Consider the following 22,186-nt stretch of genomic DNA (forward strand, 5'->3'; position numbering starts at 1 on the left):
GATAAATTAATAAATAAAAATACTATACATTCTCAGACCCACGTCGTACCAGTTGGTGGCGGTAATGCACAAAAGAAGAAAAAGAAACGGTCAAATGTAATGGTAATTTCTGATAAGCGATGTTTTTTTCCCCTAGGAGGTCGACGAATTGTCCCGCCCTACTCTACCTCTGATTGGTTTGCTGTTATTCTTGTCCTAACTTCAACCAATCACATTCCTCATACCCAAATCGAACCAACCCAGCAAGTACTAGCCAATCAGAAGAAGCCTTGGGCGGGCATTACCTTCGATATCCTAGGAAAAAATGGCGTGCAGTGCTATCTGAGACCATGGATGTTCTACAAGAACTGTGATACATTAAACACTACTCTGAAATTGACGCACTTCGCAAGTAAGTACATAGTAGGAACTGTGTGATGTTTGGTAGTGTACTAATCGAAGTATCTGAATTGAGACACAGCAGTTCCGCGTTAGCAAGTTTGACAATTTGTTTCCCAAGCTAACATGACACGTTAGCTAACGTTAGCTAACAACAACACTGACCTGTGCAAACAACTCCGGACGAATGCACTTTATTACGAAATATTGTCATTATACTTGCTATGCTTTATCTTTGCTGCGCATCTTTGATGAGCCAGAACGCTTTAGTGAAGACGTTTTTAATTGTATTGGTGTCTTTGCAACTAGGCCATCCAGATGGTGATCATGTCAGGCACAGCCACTGTGCTGCAACAGTTTGTCAGTGGGCTGAAGAGTCGAAATGAAGACACCAGGGCGAAATCTGCCAAAGATCTGCAGCACTATGTGACCACAGAGCTCCGAGAGGTAACAGCAAAAGCATGGATATCAAACAATCTGATATACTGTAGACTGTCATTGTCCTGAAGAGCTGCAGATCAATCATCTGTTTACATTGTTTCAGGATTGGATATGAAAACTTTCCAGCCACTTTAAAAAAAAAAAACATTATCATACAAGTTGCAATTACCAGTTCTACTTTTTCTATCTGCATGTTTGTATGATACTGGTTTTGTACTTTCCACAGTTGAGCCAAGATGAAGCTACTACCTTTTATGATGAGTTAAACCACCACATATTTGAGCTGGTATCCAGCTCTGATGTAAATGAAAAGAAAGGAGGGATTCTCGCCATCGGTAAGCCATAAACATTCACATTTGAAATGATTCAATTAACTTTTGATTTACTGTAGGTCTAGTGGAGCTTGACATATGTTATTGCCCTGCATGTACAGTAGTATGTGATGTGAACTAGGGGTGGGTGATATTGCCCTAAAAGAATTTCACTATATTTCAGGGTATTTTTGCAATAGCGATATTCTTTAAGATATTACAAAATACGGAAAATATGAGTTTTTAAAATTATTTTTGAGTCTGTATAAATACAACTCCTCTACATTTTAAAGAAAAACATTCGCTACATTTAACTACCAGCTTTAGTTAGTTGAATGCAATTTTTTTATCATTTAAAAAATATACCGGTAATATCGTGAACAATACGATATGGTACACCCCTAATGCGAACATGTGTTCAATAGACATGCATTGGTTCCTCTTCATTTATAAAGTCTTGATAGGCGACATGCCACCATACCTCAGCACTTTACTAAACTGGTCACATAGTAATTAACCAACACACTCTAGTGATTGCTTAATGCTCAATGTTCTCCGGACTAATACTGAATTTGGAAAGCTACAGCTGCAGCTACCATATTCGAACATTCACTCAAACTCAACACAGTTATAACTATGGGCCAGTTTAAAACTATGTTAACCAAGAACTCTGCCTTTCACTGAAACAGTTTTTAATGTTTTTGCATGCGTTTTCTCTGTACTGTTTTGTGTTTTCTCTGTACTCTTGACATCATTGTAAATGAGGGGTTGCTCTCAATGATTCCTCAAGAAAATAAAGGACAAATGAAAATGAAATGAATAGTATATAAAGTATGTATGAAACACTATATTATTGTTCCAGTGAGTCTGATTGGAGTGGAGGGAGGCAATGCCACAAGGATCAGCCGCTTTGCCAACTACCTGCGCAACCTGCTCCCCTCCAGCGACCCTGTGGTGATGGAGATGGCCTCCAAAGCTATGGGCCACCTGTCTATGGCAGGGGACACCTTCACTGCAGAGTATGTGGAGTTTGAGGTGAAGAGGGCCCTGGAGTGGCTGGGAGCAGACAGAAATGAAGGCAGACGTCATGCTGCAGTAAGTGACGAGCAGACAACATGGTTGTATTGTTTGTTGTTGAAACACCACCAGTTATGGGTGGTGTTTATGTGTGGTGGAGATGAGGGGGAAGGGCAGTATGGCTCAAGACTGCTCCATTGCACTCTTGCTTTTCTATGCCTCTGTGGCTGGAGGAATTTTGTTTTTGGATTGTCCATCTGTCAGGCAGATGTCACCACAGGTCATCTACCTTAAAAGGAGTGAATAAAGGTGTCTTCAGCTAGGCCATTTATTGGGTAATATCCCTTTCTGTAACTCATCCCTCTCCAGTGAAAAGAAGTTATAGTCATAAGATTTCATGCCCAAACATACCCAGGAACCCATGAAAACAGCATACACTGATGTTAATGCATTTAAGCTCTTTATAAGATAATCATAATTTCATTAATTGCTCAGTTTTTTAACAGCATTTTCGTTGATTTGATTCTTTGATGGTGAATAGAAACTGGATTTTAATATAAGGTTGTTTTGATAAAAATGTATTAGATAATGTGTGATCAGCATGAAGAGAAGAGATGATGGCTACCAAGTTAGTAACTGAAGTTGAAAGTCAAGGAAGACAATTACTTACTACCGATTACGTCTGTGTTCTTTCCCGGGTTTTTAAAATGCGAAAGCGCACTCAGCCTTAGCAAAAAGTAGTGACGGAGGTTACCATAGTGAGCGGTGAACGCTGGCACTAGCTGGCCACTATTAGCTGTGTTAAGTTTGGAAATCACTGCAAAGAATATACTGCTGTGGAGGCCATGTTAGTTCAGATCTGAAAGTCACACAATAGACAAACAAACTAACCAAACAAGGTGGTGGTAACGTTAAAACATCTACTGCTCCCCTGATACATGTGTACATGCATGTGTCGAAACCAAACTCAGTATGGTCTACACTCTCAAAATATTGTACAGATGCTGGTGCCAAGAGTGAGAACTGAGTTAATTATGCCGCCCCTTTGTCCTGGAATCATTTTCTAACAGACTTGAAACTGTCTGAGCTGATCACTATCGGGAAATTCAAATCGATTTTTAAAGGACAGAGAAATTATGGTTCTTGGTCAGTGTGACTGCTACATATAAGTTGGCTACTGATGCTCACCCAGTGTTGTTGTGATGGCTGTATTTGTATTTTATTGTTTATGATAACTGTGTTTAAATGTTGTAATTTGTCTCTTTTTATGCTGCTTTCTTGGCCAAGTCTCTCTTGAAAAATTGCCTTTTTAAAATCTCAATGAGGCTTTTACCTGGTTAAATAAAGGATATATATATATATATATATATATATATGCAGACAGGTAGCTTGCCAACCGCTGTCGGTAATACATACTGGCTATATAGATACAGATGTATATGAAGGCACTTTATCATTCAGAAACCTACGTCAAGCCACATGGGGGGAAAAAGGTTTACAGAACGTCTTGGGAAAATAGTATTTGATGCTAAAATAGACATACTTTGACCAAAATGTGAATATTTTGATTTGAATATATAAGGAACACGACTGCAGACCTACAGAATGATATAAAAACAAAGTGCTATAAATAATGGACTTTTAACATTCTAATGGTTCAACCTTAGAGCTCTGGAGTGATATCTGAAAGAATAATATCGGCATAGCCTATATTTACACTGGGAAGCAATAAACCCAAAGACAGGCAAGTACTGACCAGCCCTAAAATGATTTTCTGTCTTTCTCAGGTGTTGGTGTTGAGGGAGCTGGCTGTGAGTGCACCAACTTTCTTCTTTCAGCAAGTGCAGCCCTTCTTCGACAACATCTTCTACGCAGTGTGGGACCCTAAGCAGGCGATCCGTGAAGGGGCCGTATCTGCACTGCGAGCCTCTCTCATCCTCACCACGCAGAGGGAGACCAAGGAAATGCAGAAACCCCAGTGGTATAAAGTAAGACCTTCCACAGCGGCGTGGCAAATCATAATCTGGTATTAATCATTGAAAACTTAATTTGAGTGTTTTTGTATTTTGTAACAGCAAACGTTTGAGGAGGCAGAGAAAGGCTTCGATGAGACTTTGGCCAAAGAGAAAGGGATGAATCGTGACGACAGGGTCCACGGAGCTCTTCTGATCCTGAATGAGCTGGTTCGCATCAGCAGCATGGAGGGAGAGGTGAGCTGAACTCGCTGTGGAAACATTCTCACATACACAAGCAAGCAAAACATTCTTTTCACCGTGTCCTCTCTGTGACAGCGCATGCGTGAGGAGATGGAGGAGATCACGCAGCAGCAGTTGGTCCATGATAAGTACTGCAAGGAGCTGATGGGTTTTGGAGCCAAGCCCCGACACATCACCCCCTTCACCAGCTTCCAGTCAGTGCAGCCACAGCAGTCCAACGCCCTCCTGGGCCTCCTGGGCTACAGCACGCCTCAGGGCTTCCTCAGCTTCGGAGCCACACCCGCACCAGCCAAGAGCCTGCTGGTGGAGAGTCGATACTGCCGCGAGCTGATGGAGGAACGATTCGACCAGGTAGAGTATATATAATTGAGGATTCTGATTAGGGTTGCAAAGGGGTGGCCCAGTTGTTTACCAGTAAATTTACCAGTAAATTTCCAGAAATTGGTGAATTTTGTCAGTATTCCAAAGCAGAAACTTTCGATGGAAATGTATGGGTATTTATGGAAATGAACTGGTAATTGGTGATTTAAACAAACTCATATCTTATCATATGGAAACATAAATATAAACTAAAAAATAAAATCAATATATATTGTTTTGTCATAAGCAGACATCCATTCAAAATAATACAATTTAAAAAACATTTCACAGATTTTTTTCTAAGTAAAACTTTATCAGGTTTTTATTATTTTAGTGAACAATCAATACTTTCATTGAACATCAAAAACATTGAGTTAAATATTACTTATCCCCCCCGACCCCTACCATTCAAAAAAATTTAGCAAAATGATTCCCCCCTCAAAAAAATTCCCCAAAAGTCCCATTCAAAATGTGAGTTGAAAGAGCCCCCCTCCCTCCCTCAAAATGTTGAATTTAACTTTTTGAGGATGCAGGAATGCAGTGTATGAAGGGGGCGTGGTCTCAGCAGCCCTGCAGTAAGCAGTGTGTATGTGTATGTGATTGAGTAATAGCAGATATTCATCTGTACTTGCATGAAATCTGGATGTTTTAGTTAAGATTATGCTAAAATATATTTTCCCCAACTATATTTAAGTTCCCTGTCACTTATTCACATACATTTCTGATAATTCCCATGGAAGGTTTCTAACTTTGAAAATTCCCAGAATTTTGCAACCATATTTCTGATTGTATAAAAGTTTGAAAGTAATGTAAGCAGATTGAGCCAGCAATGTGACAGCTATTGGTTTATTTTCACAAGCCGTATGGAAAATGCTGCCTTCAAATGATACTAGTAAACTTGAGAACTACAACATGAGAAGTTGTATACACAAGATTTCAAATGATCATCTAGAATAAAAAATGTATTTTTTTTTTTACACGAGTGTCATGAGGCCAACAACACATGACCAGTGCTGTTTGGATTACGAGATAAAACATAGTTTATACAAGCTTTTATTGTGTGCTTCGTCCAGGTGTGTCGCTGGGTGCTGAAATACAGGACCAGTAAAAACCCTCTGATCCAGATGACCATCCTCAACCTGCTTCCACGTCTGGCTGCCTTCCAGCCTCATACCTTCACAGGTGGGGTTCATTCATGTTTGATTGTAATCCAATATCCAGTTAAATCCATCTTTAATACAGTAACATGCAGCCATGTAGTCTTCCTCATCACTTAATCCACTGGACTTTTTGCTGGTTACGGACAAGAAATGTAAAGGGATCATGACCTAAACTTGTCTGTCTCTTCTGTCCTTATTTCAATGAGCTTTGCCAAAACAAACTGCTTGTAGTTTCTCCGAGTCGGTTGATATATGTGTCACATTCCAGGGTCTTTCCTGACTCAAAATGAGGTGAAGGTGGTACCATCTTGATCATGTGCTCACATGTGTACCTTGCTGTCAATATTACGAAAACAAAAATATTGTTTCTTTTTAACTACATCTAATAATCCAATGACATCTGCACTGTTTCATCTGCCCTCATTATTCCCATTAATATTTGTTCCAAAAGTGTACCGAGGGCATGACTGCCAATACTGATATACTGAATACTTAAAAAAAAAATTTTTTAGCCCAACTTTGTTTATTGGTTGACTCATCAAAACAGACACAACACGTAAGACCATACAGATGGCAAAACTGAAAATAGCTAAAGTTAAATTATTTTGCAAGACAATATATGCATACATTGAAAGGTAATAAAGAGCAATATAAACCTTTTAAAAAAACAAACAAATAAGAAAGAATAAAAATTAAGAAAATCAATAGAGTAAAAACAACAACACACATGCAACACCAGTCAGTAGTAAAAAATAGGATAAACATAACTGAATTCCTTTTAAAACAATTTCATTCTGATGTACACAAATGTAGATCTCCTGTTTCTAACACTTTTATTTGCTTTTATCAGTATTTGTGGCTGTCCAATGTATTGTTATGAACCAATATCATGTTCTATAGATGTTCTTGAACTTCTGTATTCGATAAGGTGAGGGAAAAGCTGATTAAAAATGGAAGTATGCTTGTTAGGAAATAATGTTAACCACGAAGACGCCCATCAGAGTTTTGTCAAGAGTTGGTGGTGGTGCTAAATTTGAAAGAGGCTACTACTAGAAAACCTGCAGCCTATTCAAAGCCCTTCCTGCCGTGTTTAACCATGTGCACTATGATTGCTCCATCCACTGTGCAGACCAGTACCTGTCTGACACCATGGGCTACCTGCTGGCCTGTCTGAAGAAGGAGAAGGAGAGGACAGCAGCTTTCCAGGCTTTGGGGCTGCTGGTGGTGGCCGTCAGGGCAGAAATCCAGCCGTATCTCACAAAGATCCTTGAAATCATCAAGGCTGCCCTGCCACCCAAAGACTTTGCACACAAGTCAGTAATCTCTGTATACTGTAAATCATGGCTCTCTATGTATCTACATGTATTTAGTTATATTTTAAGATTTGTTAAAATACAGCTAAATAATGCTCCCCCCTTTCTGTTCTTCCATGTGTATAGGAGGCAGAAGACCATGCAGGTGGATGCCACAGTGTTCACCTGTATCAGCATGCTCTCCAGAGCCATGGGTCCCAGCATCCAACCAGACATCAAAGAGCTGCTGGAGCCTATGCTGGCTGTGGGCCTCAGGTAGAGCAGAAAAACTAAGCTGAATAATTAAAAAAAAAAATTTTTTGGGCTAAGTTTTTTAGAAGTAGAAGAGTTCAGATCCAGAGTTTGACTTAAATGCTCTGCACTAGGGATGGGAATAATTCATTGATCGATTTAATAGTTGTTATGAATTTGGTCGATCACGTGGAATTTTTAAACGATCTGTGTATTTTTAAATTTTATCTCTGACTGCATATCAGTACTCACTGAACTGAAGCACGGCCGAGCGTTCAGTTCTGCGGCCGTATGTGAATAAGCCAATGAGCTGAGAATTTAGTTTGATAAAGCTACAGTTTGCAAACTGAAAGTTTCAATAACAATTATAAAACACACAGAAATACAACGGTATTAATTTGAGCAAAACTAACTTACAGTTTCAAACCTTGCTAACATGAATTACTGAGTTTAATTTGATCCAAAACTTATTTAAACAGAAAACACACTTAAATATGCAAGATTACTGTGAAAACTGAGTTAGTTTAACGATTGCCAGGAAGTCTCTTTTTCATCCTTTCAAAATAAAAGTGTCCGTGTTAAAACAGGCATAGCACTGTATACATATCTTTTATTTTCCCATGTATGCATGTTTTTATACATACCGGAGTAGGTATAAAAACGATTAAAAAGCGATTAATCGATAAATTGATCGTTAATGTTATAGATAAACACACGTTACTTTTCCTCATCTAAAGATGATAATAATGGGCTGTTTGTCTGCTTCATCCTCATTTCATCCAGTCCTGCACTGACCGCAGTGCTGTACGACCTGAGCCGCCAAATCCCCCAGTTGAAGAAGGACATCCAGGACGGTCTGCTGAAGATGCTTTCCCTGGTATTGATGCACAAGCCGCTGCGTCACCCCGGCATGCCCAAAGGACTGGCTCACCAGCTGGCCTCGCCGAGCCTTACAAACATCCCAGAGGCCAGCGACGTAGGCAGCATCACACTGGCCCTACGCACACTGGGAAGCTTCGAGTTTGAAGGTAAGATCCTTGCAAAAGACACAGCTTCAAAACAGCATTATCATATTTCATTCGTATGTTTATTTCTTAAGAAATGCAGGGACGAAAAATCCACAGATAGAAAAGCATATACAGACGCCTTTTCTGTTGTTATGCATCAAACACCATTAATCTTAAATTTGCCTCCGTCAGTAGAGAAAATTTATCAAATTAGAGCCCTAAACTAGAAAAGTAGTCACTACAGTGCAGATCCTATTTAGCTATGTTTTCCTATTTTGTTCATTGTTTTTCTAATATTATCCTATATTGTGATTGTTTTTCTAATTGTTTTTGTAACTTTGGAGCATCTGGAACCAGAATTTCCTTCCAGATTAATAAAGTTATATCTTATCTTATCCTTCCAGAAGATTTTTGTCTTTTCTTTGAACTATTTATAATCACAGAACAATCGAAATTGAAGCTTTATACATGCATTCAAAAGTGCAAAAATACATCTAAATTGCTAAATGATTATCAGCATTACAGCCCTAACTTTCTTTAAACTACAGTTATGTTAAAGGTAGTTTAAATGTCAAATCTCCCACTTTATTATTATTTATTTGTGTTCTCTCACCAGGACACTCCCTCACCCAGTTTGTGCGCCACTGTGCCGATCACTTCCTGAACAGCGAACACAAGGAAATCCGGATGGAGGCAGCTCGTACCTGCTCCCGCCTCCTCACCCCCTCCATCCACCTGATCAGCGGTCACGTTGTCAGCCAGACCGCTGTGCAGGTCGTTGCAGACGTGCTCAGCAAGCTGCTGGTTGTTGGCATCACCGACCCAGGTAACGCATGGAAGAATCAAAAATGAGGAGGAAAGGGGGAAGTAGTACCATGTGGATTTACTAATCATAGGTTTATTTTGAAGTTGGTAATGATCCTGACTTTTTAATGTCCCGTGTTCTCCTGCAGATCCAGACATTCGATACTGCGTGCTGGCGTCTCTTGATGAGCGTTTCGATGCTCACCTCGCCCAGGCTGAGAACTTGCAGGCGCTGTTTGTTGCACTGAACGATGAGGTGTTTGAGATCAGAGAGCTGGCCATCTGCACAATCGGACGCCTCAGCAGCATGAACCCTGCCTTTGTTATGCCCTTCCTACGCAAGATGCTCATCCAGGTAGGAGAGGCGCAACAGATGGCTTGTTGTTTTTAAGGTTCTATGTTCATCGCCAGATGTTTAACAGCTGTATTATGAGTGAAAAACACGGCTTTATGTGGACATGGCAATGTACCAATATAAGCTTGGAGAGGAAAAATGTAAAGAAATATGATATACGTGCTTAAGACATCTCCACAATCAATTTACCAATTTAAATAGAGCTTTTATCATATTATGCTCATTTAACTTTAATCAGTTATATAGACATTACTTTTAAAAACACGCTCATTCATTTGAATAAAAAGGAATTTCAAAATAAAGGGATATCTGAAAGATGATGACAAGTATCGATATTTTGTCTTTGCATTGATGGTATTAAGTATTGATCGATGGGTTTTAAGTGTTGAATCACTATATCTATTGATTTATCTTTACAGTCATAATATTAACACGGCTTCCAGTTTGGTTATCCCTGTAAATGGAGAGGGTGTTCAATTAATTATGATGAATAAAAATACACTATTTAGATTTTTACGTCTACATGTACATAAATATCACTTGTCTGTAGTTTCAATTGGACACCTTTAGATGGCAGCAAAGGCCTCAGTATTATGCACAGCTCAACCATCCAAAGTATCTCTTTATTCACCCACTGAAGGTTTTTTTTTAAGATCCTGCTCCCACAACACCATTACGTACACTATGCATTAAGATTTATTTTTTTCCTGTGTTTTGAATTCTGTTGCAGATCTTAACAGAGTTGGAGCACAGTGGTGTCGGCAGGAACAAAGAGCAGAGCGCTCGTATGCTCGGCCATCTAGTCTCCAACGCTCCCCGCCTCATACGCCCATATATGGAGCCCATCCTAAAGGTACAAGTCTGCATGTTCTCCACTGAAAAGGTGTACAAGTTTACTCAGTTGACTTTCTTTGAATGAGTAAAAGGAGATCTCTCACACATCAAAGTCTGTTTACAGCTATTGGGGAGTTCTACTATGTGGAAAAACGTTGGGTAGATCTTTTGTTCTTTCAGAAAGAGCTCTGTGAAGTCTCGCCTCAAGTGATAGAAAGAAAGTGAGCTTACCAGCCTTCTGTAACCTGCTGTCCTCTGCTTTGATGCTACCGGCTCAAGGCTAAATTAGCCGTGACTGGAATAATACACCAGATATCTCTGACCAGACTTCTGTGGATGAGTTGAATTGTTGGTCATGTAGATACCAACTTTTCACAAAGAAGAATGCATGAAATAAAAAAAGCAAATGTTACAGGTGGGGATGGGAATAATTATTAGATTATCGATTAATGGTCTTTAAGAATTTGGTCGATCTCTTTCAGTTCTGTGGCTGTATGTCAAAAAGCCAATGAGCTGAGAATGAAGTTGGAGCTACAGTTTGCAAACTGAAAGATGCAATAACAATTATAAAACAAACAGAAATACAAGAGTATTAATTTAAGCAAAACTAGCTTCCTGTATCAAACCTTGCTAGCATGAATTACTAGTTTATATTTTATCCAAAACTTATTTAAACACAAAACACACTTAAGTATGCAACATTTCTGTGAAAACTGACCTTGTGCCTCTTCGGGGGCTAAAACATAAAACATTAAACATGTTATCTTTACAGTTTAATCTCACTTGAGGTAGTTTAACGATTGACAGGAAGCCTCTTTTCGTCCTTTCAAAATAAGTGTCCAATTATCAAAATAGGCTTTTGCATAGTACTGTATATATATATATATATATATATATATATATATATATATATATATATATATTCAATTTTGCTGATGTATGCATGTTTTATACATACTGGAGTATAAAAACATAGCGATTAATCGATTAATAGATCGTTAACGTCATAGATGCTCGAGTTGGCAGGTTTCTTCCCTAGTTACAGGAGTCCAATGCAAAATGTGTTGAGGACTTGATGATTAAAATGATTTTGTTCAGTGCGTTAAGCGGTTAAATGACTTTGTTACCTTTTACTTTGGCAGGCTCTCATCCTCAAGCTGAAAGACCCAGACCCCAACCCTGGAGTGGTCATTAGTGTGCTTGCAACCATTGGCGAATTGGCCCAGGTAAGGCGTTTTTTAAGAGGACAGCGTAACAGTGTGCCATATTGGTTCTTTCGCTGCTGTTGATTGGAAGCCAACAAATTTCAGCAGAGTTGTTTACCCCGTGCACAATATTGCATTTTTGGAGTCCCTCACGTAAACAGTTTTAATGCAAGCAATCTGAGCTTGTCCTTTTCTGAAGTGGTTCAGATTACAGCCCCACCCATGGATGCTTGCCTCACTCCAGCCCGTCCAGGTGGTTCCATGAGTCAGGAAGGAAAGTACAGTTAAGGACAAGGCAGACTGCTGACAAAGTGCAGGCGATGCTCAGGTAGATGGAGTTTCCACAGTTGATGCAGTGCAGAAAGAGGCAGGAGCCCAGCTGATCAGGACCCAGAATGATGTGCACAAGCATGAAGCCACTATATGTTGTAATACTTTAATTTGTAGTGGCGGTGTCTAAGAATATATTGGAATAAATTTTACATCAAATCAAGCGTCCTGTTATGGGTCAAACATAGTTCCAAAGTATACATTACAAAAACTGAAAACAATGTGTTAAAATCTCAAAGCAGTTCGTTTGACTTTTTGCTATCACACAGGATTCAAATCCCCATCTCCTGGATGGTTGACACATTGACTCATCACAATGTGATCATGTGCAATCAAAGACTGCTTGGATAAAGACTTTGGCTCTTAAAATAGCACAGGCTTATAACAATAAAACCTTTCCTTAGCAATAATATAATCAATATTTCCTGGTTTGTATGATCGTCCAGCCAGAACCATTTTTGATCAGGAACACAACGTCATTGTCCAACTGATTAATGTTTACTGGAATATAACAAATGTTTCAGACAACATACCAATTCTACACGTAAGAACCATGTTTTGAAAAGGTCAAACTGGGATAACTTATCATTTTAATGTACTTATTCAATCCCTTAAATTTGAGATTTAAAAGATTGGGAGAGTGTGAGATTTCCTCACTTTTGATTGGTTCTTGTCAGGTGAGTGGCCTGGAGATGAGGAAGTGGATGGACGAGCTTTTTCCAATCATCATGGACATGCTGCAGGACTCCTCCTCATTGGCCAAACGACAGGTACGCCAAGAACATTTGTGTCTGCTAAGTTTCATCTGGTTCTCATTTTTTCCCCTCAGCACTAAAGTTCTGAAAAATATTTAGTTCTTGGGTTCAGTAAATACACGTCTACTTCAGTAAAGTACTAAATGTAGTTTCTGGAAACATTTAAAGTCATGCTGACTCATTTGAGAGCATTATGCTTTCGATATTTGCTGTTTAAACAGAAGTGTGTGCCAGGGACTGAAAAATAGTACATTTAATCACAGCGATGGTTGCAATGCAAAGGAAAGTGCATCCCAAATATTATGCTTCATGCTTCTCTAGTAGTGGCTTTGTTCTAAGAGGATCTGCCTCTGCCTTTCCACCAGGTGGCGCTGTGGACACTGGGCCAGCAGGTGGCTAGCACAGGTTATGTGGTGGAGCCTTACCGCAAGTACCCCTCCCTTCTGGAAGTGCTGCTCAACTTCCTCAAGACGGAACAAAACCAGGGCATCAGGAGAGAGGTATGCATCCTTCTTTTCCCCAGCGTATCCAGCAGCAATGTGACCCCGACTCTGTCCTTCAGTGACTCATTATGAGGCCAGAAACCCTACCTGTCACCGTACACTAAACAAATGAGGTTCTGTTTAGATGTATAGACTTTGACTGGTGAATTATAATCACACGAATACATACAGTATGAGGCTATGCACATTTTCCACATTTATATGGAACTTTTTCCAAAGTCTCGAGCTGTGATGTAAGTGATAATTGTCAAAGTTTCTTCCCCTCGCCTGTTGCTTTAGTCTCAGAGTGTGTGTTGTCCCTGTGTCTGGTGGGTGGCATGTGGACGTTGGCTCCAACGACCATCGCTCCACTATCGATAAATCTTAAGTCCTGTTGAGATAATTATCCAATTTGTGTGGACAGGAGATTGGACTTTTAAATCGTGATGTTCGGCTCAGTGGTCGATGAATCAGGGTATCTGCGGGGTCTTAAAAAGTATTAAAACGTTTAAAATCCAATAGTTTGAATTTAAGGCCTTAAAATGTCTAAAATTCTGTTAAAATCTCACGAAATATCTTAAATACAATCTTTACAAAGGTCTTAAAAATGTATTAACGTTACTTTTATTTAAAACAAATGCATAAACTTCACTCTTACTATTAAATGTTTCGATTTTGAGGACGCTATAACATAACTACAAAACAGAACGAAGTACCTGTGCAGCCTGGTCAGAATTTATCGAGCATAACCAGCTGGTGTGTTACAGGCTAGCATAGCAGCGGAGAAAACTTACTGAAAGCCCACAGCAAAGCCAAATTACTTGTGTTAGATAGGAAAGTGCAAGTTCAACAATTTGTGGCTCCAGAATGAACAATTTAATGCATGGTTGAAGCTGATGGATGGAAACATACATGAAGCACACTGCTCCTTCAAGAAAACTTTTAGTTAGGTTAAGCATTTTTAATTCCAATGTGAAAGAGCTGTGAATAAATTCATATACTTTGCAAGTAATTGCGGACCTCCGATTTTCCTTCATTACTTTTGTACTTTTTTGCAAGTATGGATGTGAAATGGGTCTTAAAGTGTATTCATTATAGTCTTAAAAAAGTCTTAAAAAGTATTGAAATATGTGACTTGTTGAAACCTGCAGAAACCCTGTGAATGGACGATGGTATGGTCCATTGACTGTTGCAAGGAGATGATAGAACTTTGTACTTGACTTGAGAAATGATAATTGTCTTTCGACCGTGATCTTAGATATACAGTCATGGAAAAAAATATTATCTAGCCATTTTCCATGGTTTTCTTGATAATAACCAAAGGCATTACAAGAAAACTATGGAAAATGTCTAGATATCAGCTCTTAATTTAAACTCTTATGAGCTATTTTTGTTGTTGTCATTTAATTTATTTAATGTACCTTTAGTTGTACCAGGCATTAAAATGAACAAGAAATTGAAGAAAACAAGGGTAATTTTTTAGGGTAATTTTTTCCATGACTGTATTTCAAAACATCAGTAGTCAAATCAAAGTCATGTCTGAAGGTGTTGATAAAGACAAGCATTCAAGTGAATGTCCAACGCCTGTCAGGGAAGAATTGCTAACTGTGTGTCCAACAGGCTATTCGTGTACTGGGTCTTCTCGGAGCTCTGGACCCCTACAAGCACAAGGTGAACATCGGCATGATCGACCAGTCCCGAGATGCCTCCGCAGTCAGCCTCTCTGAGTCCAAGTCCAGCCAGGATTCAGGTAGGCCACTATTACTAATTACAGTTTTGGGAGCGATTTTGGTCGTAATTTTTCACCGGGAGAATGTAGATGAGTTTTACTTCTTATTTATGTTCTTTAAAGTTACAGCGGTATTAAATGTTCAACTCCTGCAGTTCTGCAGCAGCTGGAAAGTCTCTAAATCAACATGAACCTTTTTAAAAAAAAATCCTGTGGGTTGGTCCTGTGATTACAGTGTGTCTGTGTGAGCCTGATGGATAGTATAACGCGTCTGTATAGAGAGGACTTGATATTAGCATGGACTCTGGACTTATAGTTCACATGTTTAGTCATTTTTTAATATTTTGCTCCTGTCACATTTTATTCACTGTGGCCCTGTAGGACAGATATCACAGTTATAATGCCATAAATCCTGAAAAATAAGGAAAAAAATTGACTAAAATTGAATTATTTATACAACTTTTTGTGCCCACAAGTGTTACCAATACTGAAAAGAAGTTGGATTCCCACATGCTCCACATATTGAACTATTTAAATGTTTTCAACCTCTACTTCCAGCCTCTCTTGTCTCATCCTCTCTGCTCTTTGTAAACATCCCACGGCGCTGTTGAAATTTTCACTGAATATTTGTCACATGACTGTTGATCTCAGTTGAGTCATTCATGGCTTCCCAGTTGCACTGGTTGCACTGGTTGCACATGATCTGTTCAAGGACCACCAGTAACGATATTGCAGGCGGATTCAAATCAAATAGCTTTTATTGTCATTATATAGTCAACTATACAACAGAATTGGGAATGTCACTGCTTAAGGTGCATAGTTAAAGCAATCATAACAACAAAATAATCATTATAATGTAAAACATTTAAAAAATACGGTTGAACACTGAGCTAAAAGCACGCGTGATGTCATAAATAAATATAAAAAATAGATAAACTACCATTGAAAATACTACAAATGATATAGACAAGGCAGGTAGTGTGTTGCACATATCAGTTTTATTGCACAATGCGTATTTAGATAGATTTATTTTTCGTATCCTGCTGTTCAGAGGGTTGAAAGAAAAGATGCTTCCAATAAGGCATAATGGTTTACCACCCTGTTTCCACACATAAAGAATATGTATAATGTAGGATGTCTCTAAATAAATATATGTAAACAATGACAACCAGGAAGTGGCCATATCTGGCAGCAGGCAGCCCAGATAGGTGACTTACTGGAACAAACAACTCCAGTTTTAAATGTCACATAACTTATAAAGTGGCAGTTAGCATTTTAAAGGACGTATGTAAATGTCATTCAGAGATGAAATCTGAGTTGTAAAACAAGGCATTTGCAGTCGGTCATAATTTGATTTGTCAGTTTTTGTGCAACGTTTATGTTTAGAAAACACCAACGAAAGATCAAATTGAATGTTTTTTTGTCAAAGTCATGAATGATTTAGTGATGCAAAACAGCTGATGTGGAAAGGAAAGAGGGTAATGGAATATCAATTTGTTAAAGCCGCTGTTCATAGTGTTGTCATGCTTTACTTAACTGAACATTATTTCATATTGGGAAGTAGAATTGAGTTATGGCAGTGTTTGTGCAGGTGTGACTTTTACACACATTTGCATGTTGGCATGAATGCACAATCCCCTCTGTTAGTTACAAGTCAGTGCAGTGAGTAAAACACACCTTTGCAATCTTGTAGTACAAACATTCCCTGGTCAGATCATGATCTCTCTGATTTCTACTTCAATGACTTAAATGGCTGAATCTGACCATTCGCCTGGTCAAAACACTTGAATGATTATCTACAATTCATTAGAAAGGGAGCAGAGTGAAGTGAAGTCAACCACAACTAATGCTTTAGGTCTGAGATTTGTTTGAGCCTAGTTCTTCAGGATCTAATTTGAAGATCTGTCTGATCTTCCCCCTACTAAACCTCCTCCAAAATGAGGGTCTGCCACTTCACAACTAGAGTGGGATTTGTGAAAATATTTCATTTAAAGTGACCCACTTTAGACAGACATCTCTTTAAACATCTGTTTTAATAGATTAATAATTGTAAATCATTTCCATCATTTTTTATGTGTGAAAACTGATACTAATGGAGGCCATATGCTAATATGTAACCATGTCAGCTAAATCAATTTATTTTTTCTACTGTCTAATGCTGTGTTAACACCAAAAGTTAGAGAGTTAAAGAGTTCATGTCTTGCATAACTCGTGGTTTTCATTAAGCAAAGCTCTTTGGTGTCTTTTTAGCCATTATCGTAGAGCTCTGAGCGCCCACAAACATCTGCAGTTATTTTTTTCTCCATTTCTCATTCAACAACTTCAGGACGTCTCATCAGGAAAATCTCAAAACTGACAAAATGTTACGAATGGCGCATTTTGTTTATTTGTGCGGCCCGGCGTGAATTCATGTTTATTAGTGTCTTTGCATCGCCTTTGTGTTTTATCGCGCCACATGACATTTTTTTTACTTACGTTACGGTGTCAAAATGCCGTAACTTTATATTGTCATTGAGAACAAAGCCTGAGCTTTGTAGAAGTCTAGACACCCAAAGACAATCTTGGTCGACTGAAACTATACCTACTCTTCAACCAATAGACTGGTCGAAAAAAAAAGTCTGCACGTTGTCCAAGTAACTAAGTGCCCCAAAGCTTTTTTTCCTGAGGCTGGAATATTTTTTAAAGTTCTTTGCAATTGGAGCACTGCTTAATTACACCAGGCTGCAAACGCCAGCAACATGACGATACTTTGGTGGACAAACAGCCTGTTGACAGTAACACCAGCGATTGTTCGACCAATGAAGGACGAGAACATATCGACCAACCAATCAACCAACCAATGGACCAACCAAACCAATTTTTCTTATATTAGCAGTATCTTTATGTAAAGATAAATTCATACCAAAAAAAACATGTATACTTACTTAATCCGGGTTACAACTGTATCCACAAGAAGAGAAAACAGTCATAAGCAAGACACCCAAATGAGGCTTACCAGTTTATCTTAGCACTCGGTGTCTCACAAAAACATCAGAATTGTACTTCAGGAGGCTTCAACAGAATTTTTTTTTACCTGACAACTGCGAAAAATAACACATCATGCTGTCATTTAAAGGTCGTCATCCTTTGGCGATCTTAAAAATTCATAACAATGGCAATTAAAAATGGTCAATTCAGGACTCCTCTCGTCTGACTCAGTCATGTGTCTCAGAATGTGATCTTGGACAAAATGGTAATAGTTTTACCAGTTTGTGTTCCGAACAAATGGACTGTGACCGGAATTGGAGGCTGAATATCTGTTGGCAGGTTCGTCAGGGTCAGTGTCTGGAGCATTAGCATGAGTTTCGTTCTGTGGGAGAACCATTGGCTCGGCCCATCTCCTCACCTGACTTCAGGCAAGACCAATCATGTCACTACAGAACAGCAGGGTTATAAAACTGATGAAATGGTGCGTATTCTCTCTTAGTAAGTGGCAGTATTTACATCTGGTATTTACACTGCTGCCTCACCACACTGATGTCTGTTTGTGGGCTGTAAAGATACAGATGTGTAGCCATCTATCACCATCATTAATCTCAATTTAGTGAAGGCCGGAATAATAAACGATCCAAAGCTACCCTCTTCAGCCCGCATGTGCTCTGCCATTCTGTTTTGTCTGCAGTCCAGAGTCTTAAGGGAAACAAGTGGAGCAGCTGAAACTGTACTCCTGCAGAAGAGCAGTAAAACGCTGAATACCAGACGTCTGTATTCTCAGATGCCTTGTAAAAACCCAATAGCTCTGTATAAATAAATGGACAGACTGACCCCATTTGCATTGCCTGTCACAAAATGCATTAATAAAACTACCTATTTAAAAAGAGATATTCATTATAAATATTAAAAAAAGACCACCACTGTCTGTTTTAAGAAATGCATAAAATTGCGCTTTTTAATTCTGGCCACAAGTGCTGAAACCCTCATGTGGCCCTTTAGGTTCTCCTGTACTTAAAGGTGTTTCTGAAGTGGCTTATTAGAGACTGCAGAAACCACATGAATATCCTAAATTTTAGGGTCAAAGTGAGAATTACTGGGCGTTCAGACCAAAAATGAGACAGTTTGACAGGAAAGCAAGGTTTGCCTTTACAGTGTTGCTTGAAAGTTTGTGAACCCTTTAGAATTTTCTTTATTTCTGCATAAATATCACCTAAAACATCATCAGATTTTCACACAAGTCCTAAAAGTAGATGAAGAGATCCCAGTTAAACAAATGAGACAAAAATATATACTTGGTAATTTATTTATTGAGAAAAAAGGTTCCAATATAACATTTTTGTGAGTGGCATAAGTACGTGAACCTTTGCTTTTAGTTTCTGGTGTGACCCCCTTGTGCAGCAATAACTGCAACTAATCGTTTCTGGTAACTGTTGATCAGTCCTGCACATCAGCTTGGAAGAATTTTAGCCCATTCCTCCATACAGCTCCAACTCTGGGATGTTGATGGGTTTCCTCAGACAAACTGCTCGCTTCTGGTTCTTCCACAACATTCGATTGGATTACGGTCAGGACATTGACTTGGTAATTCCAAAATTGTAACTTTATTCTTCTTTAACCATTCTTTGGTAGAAGTAATTTAGGTAATTTTATGCAGAAATATAGATCATTTTAAAGGGTTCACAAACTTTCAAGCACCAGTGTACAAGTTGATTTGAGTACAACACAATCTAGAAAGCCGGTTTGATTGTATTAGACTGTGAATGGTTGTCTGTTCTATTACATTTTTACTAGGGATGGGAAAAATTCATCGATAATCGTTAAGAATTTGGTCGATCACTTGGAATTTTTAATCGATCTGTGTATTTTTTCATTTTATCTATGACTGTGTATCAGTATCACTGAACTGAAACACGACAGATCGTTCAGTTTTGTGGCCGTACGTCAATAAGCCAATGAGCTGAGAATTAAGTTGGATAAAGCTACAGTTTGCAAACTGAAATTTGCATTACCAATTATAAAACACACAGAAATACAAGAGTATTAATTTGAGCGAAACTAGCTTACTGTATCAAACCTTGCTAGCATGAATTACTAGGTTTAATTTGATCCAAAACTTATTTAAACACAAAACACATTTAAATATGCAAGATTACTGTGAAAACTAACCTCATGCCTTTTCGGGGGGCTAAAACATAAAACATTGAACTCCTTGACATTACCTTTACAGTGTAACCTCACTTGAGTTAGTTTTACGATCGACAGGAAGTCTCTTTCGTCCTTTCAAAATAAAAGCGTCCTTTATCAAAACAGGCTTTTTTATAGTACTGTATATCTTTTATTTTGTATGCATGTTTTTATACAAACTGGAGTATGTATAAAATCATAGCGAATAATCGATTCATAGATCGTTAACGTCATAGATGCTCAAGTTGGCAGGTTTCTTCCAAACATCCTTACATACGTAAGGACATACAAACATACGTAACTCTCATTTCTATGTGTCCGCCCTTTGATAGTCTGGGTGAGAAGGGTACACCTTGGATGGATTCCCTGTGACGCAAGTTCAGATAATCGGTTATAGATAGTGAATGAGTGAATAACTGCATAGTATCTTAATTACTCAAAATATAAGGGGACTCAAAATTTCAACCTTTTTTTCTGTTCAGCAACCAAAAACTGCTACCTAAAAGTTAGTGTTGAGCCTGGAGGAGGCTTAATTTTTCCACCCTGTGCTAATGTGAAGTCAGCCTTAGCCCTGCAATTAATCAAGTTTTATGCAGCATAGAACTGTTTGATCATGTATTCCTCTTTACCGTATTTTTAATGTTCCTTCATATCCTGTGCTTAGTAATTAAATTTGCAACTATTACTAACTGTTGACCGTGTGAACCTATTTCATCTTGCATTACCTCATAATACTAATATAAGAATGTAAGCAGCCCAAGAGAGAAACAGTATGATGTTTATGATGGCAAACAAAGTTATTATTCCACAGCTGTTCTTGGGGTTTGAACAAGACTAAACACATCAGGACACAGTCATCAACTACTGCAATTCAGCTTAAAAAAGTAAAATAAAAGTCCTTATTTGATTTGTTGTCCACTGTTAGAACACAGGTCGGTGCCAGAACTGACAAGCAGCCAGCAGCAACAAGCCAACAATATCAGCTCTCTTCTCCCATCAGCCTATTATTGTTGTCAAACTTTACAGCCAGCAGCAGAAGCACTTTCAGCTGTATTTAGTGTGACGGAGGAGGCGCTGATTTGAATGGTGAGGGGGAGTGTTTGGGATGCCATAAATCACCGTTGATATACTCAAACTTGCACACTGGAGAATTGTTGCCTGACTAATGGTCTCTCTGAGTGTCATGACGGCATAGCCTCCTGTCCTACATAGTCACAAGGGTTGGTCTGATGAAGTTATAGTTGGGATTGGATTTATAGTCATTAAACAAGTTCCAATACTTGTGACGGTATGATTACATTTGGAAAAGGCCGAAGAAGTTTATAGGGACAGCTTTTATTCTTTAAAGTCCAGCTGGAAGTGTTTCTTTTACTGTGTGACCAAAGAAAAGGCTTATTACTTCTTACTGACACCGGTGCTGGCTTCATAAAGTTAAAGACAAAATCTAAATTAAGAGTTTATCACCACCAACAAAAATCAAACCAGTTCTTTTTGATACTTTACTACCTTGAAGTTGTTATGGTTTCCAAACTTTGTTTAACATTGGTTTACATCTGTTATATTTATAGAAAACCTTTTCTGTTATGATCAGTTAAGAGACACTGCAGACCTCTATCAAACAAAATGCAGACATGTCATCTATATTTGTTGTTATTTCCAAATGTATATGTTGAGAAAAATATAGATTGGGCTCCTAATCAAGGAACCAACTGGTTGATTTTATCAGATATATTGCCATTGAAGTGAGTCATAATGAGCATGGTTACTTTATCCAGGAAGGTCTAGCTTTTGCTGTAGAGGACTGAAGGAAAATGGGATAGTGGTGTACTTGACCAGTCCTTGACCTTGTTAGGCAAGGCAAGTTTTTTTGTATAGCACCTTTCAACAACAAGGCAATTCAAAGTGCTTTACACAAAAGATTAAAAGCATTGGAAAGAGACTGATAAACGAGCAGATAAAACATTTAAGCAAAAATATCATGTATCAAAGGAATAGGAGTTACAATGTGTAGTGCTTTGTAGACCAACAATAGTATTTTAAAATCAATTCTTTGACTGATAGGAAAATAACTGAATTTGTTAACTTGTATTATAGCCATACA

General features: G+C 38.5%; 1 protein-coding gene across 2 annotated transcripts in view; it reads left to right on the forward strand.

The window, feature by feature from the left end:
• Positions 1-285: 285 nt before the first annotated feature.
• Positions 286-22,186, forward strand: part of mtor (mechanistic target of rapamycin kinase) — a 120,073-nt gene continuing 98,172 nt past the window's right edge. For both annotated transcript variants that reach the window (XM_059333126.1, XM_059333127.1), the window contains exons 1-18: positions 286-391; positions 688-825; positions 1,046-1,154; positions 1,993-2,225; positions 3,935-4,135; positions 4,223-4,357; positions 4,439-4,714; positions 5,797-5,905; positions 7,013-7,196; positions 7,323-7,451; positions 8,211-8,455; positions 9,051-9,260; positions 9,388-9,593; positions 10,324-10,446; positions 11,570-11,653; positions 12,640-12,732; positions 13,083-13,217; positions 14,820-14,949. In XM_059333126.1, coding sequence (XP_059189109.1) covers positions 697-825; positions 1,046-1,154; positions 1,993-2,225; positions 3,935-4,135; positions 4,223-4,357; positions 4,439-4,714; positions 5,797-5,905; positions 7,013-7,196; positions 7,323-7,451; positions 8,211-8,455; positions 9,051-9,260; positions 9,388-9,593; positions 10,324-10,446; positions 11,570-11,653; positions 12,640-12,732; positions 13,083-13,217; positions 14,820-14,949 — 2,731 coding nt within the window. In that variant the 5' untranslated portion in view covers positions 286-391; positions 688-696. The remainder of the gene's footprint in view (positions 392-687; positions 826-1,045; positions 1,155-1,992; positions 2,226-3,934; positions 4,136-4,222; positions 4,358-4,438; positions 4,715-5,796; positions 5,906-7,012; positions 7,197-7,322; positions 7,452-8,210; positions 8,456-9,050; positions 9,261-9,387; positions 9,594-10,323; positions 10,447-11,569; positions 11,654-12,639; positions 12,733-13,082; positions 13,218-14,819; positions 14,950-22,186) is intronic.

This window comes from Centropristis striata, chromosome 5, assembly GCF_030273125.1.
Source record: "Centropristis striata isolate RG_2023a ecotype Rhode Island chromosome 5, C.striata_1.0, whole genome shotgun sequence".
Taxonomy (NCBI): Eukaryota; Metazoa; Chordata; class Actinopteri; order Perciformes; family Serranidae; genus Centropristis; species Centropristis striata.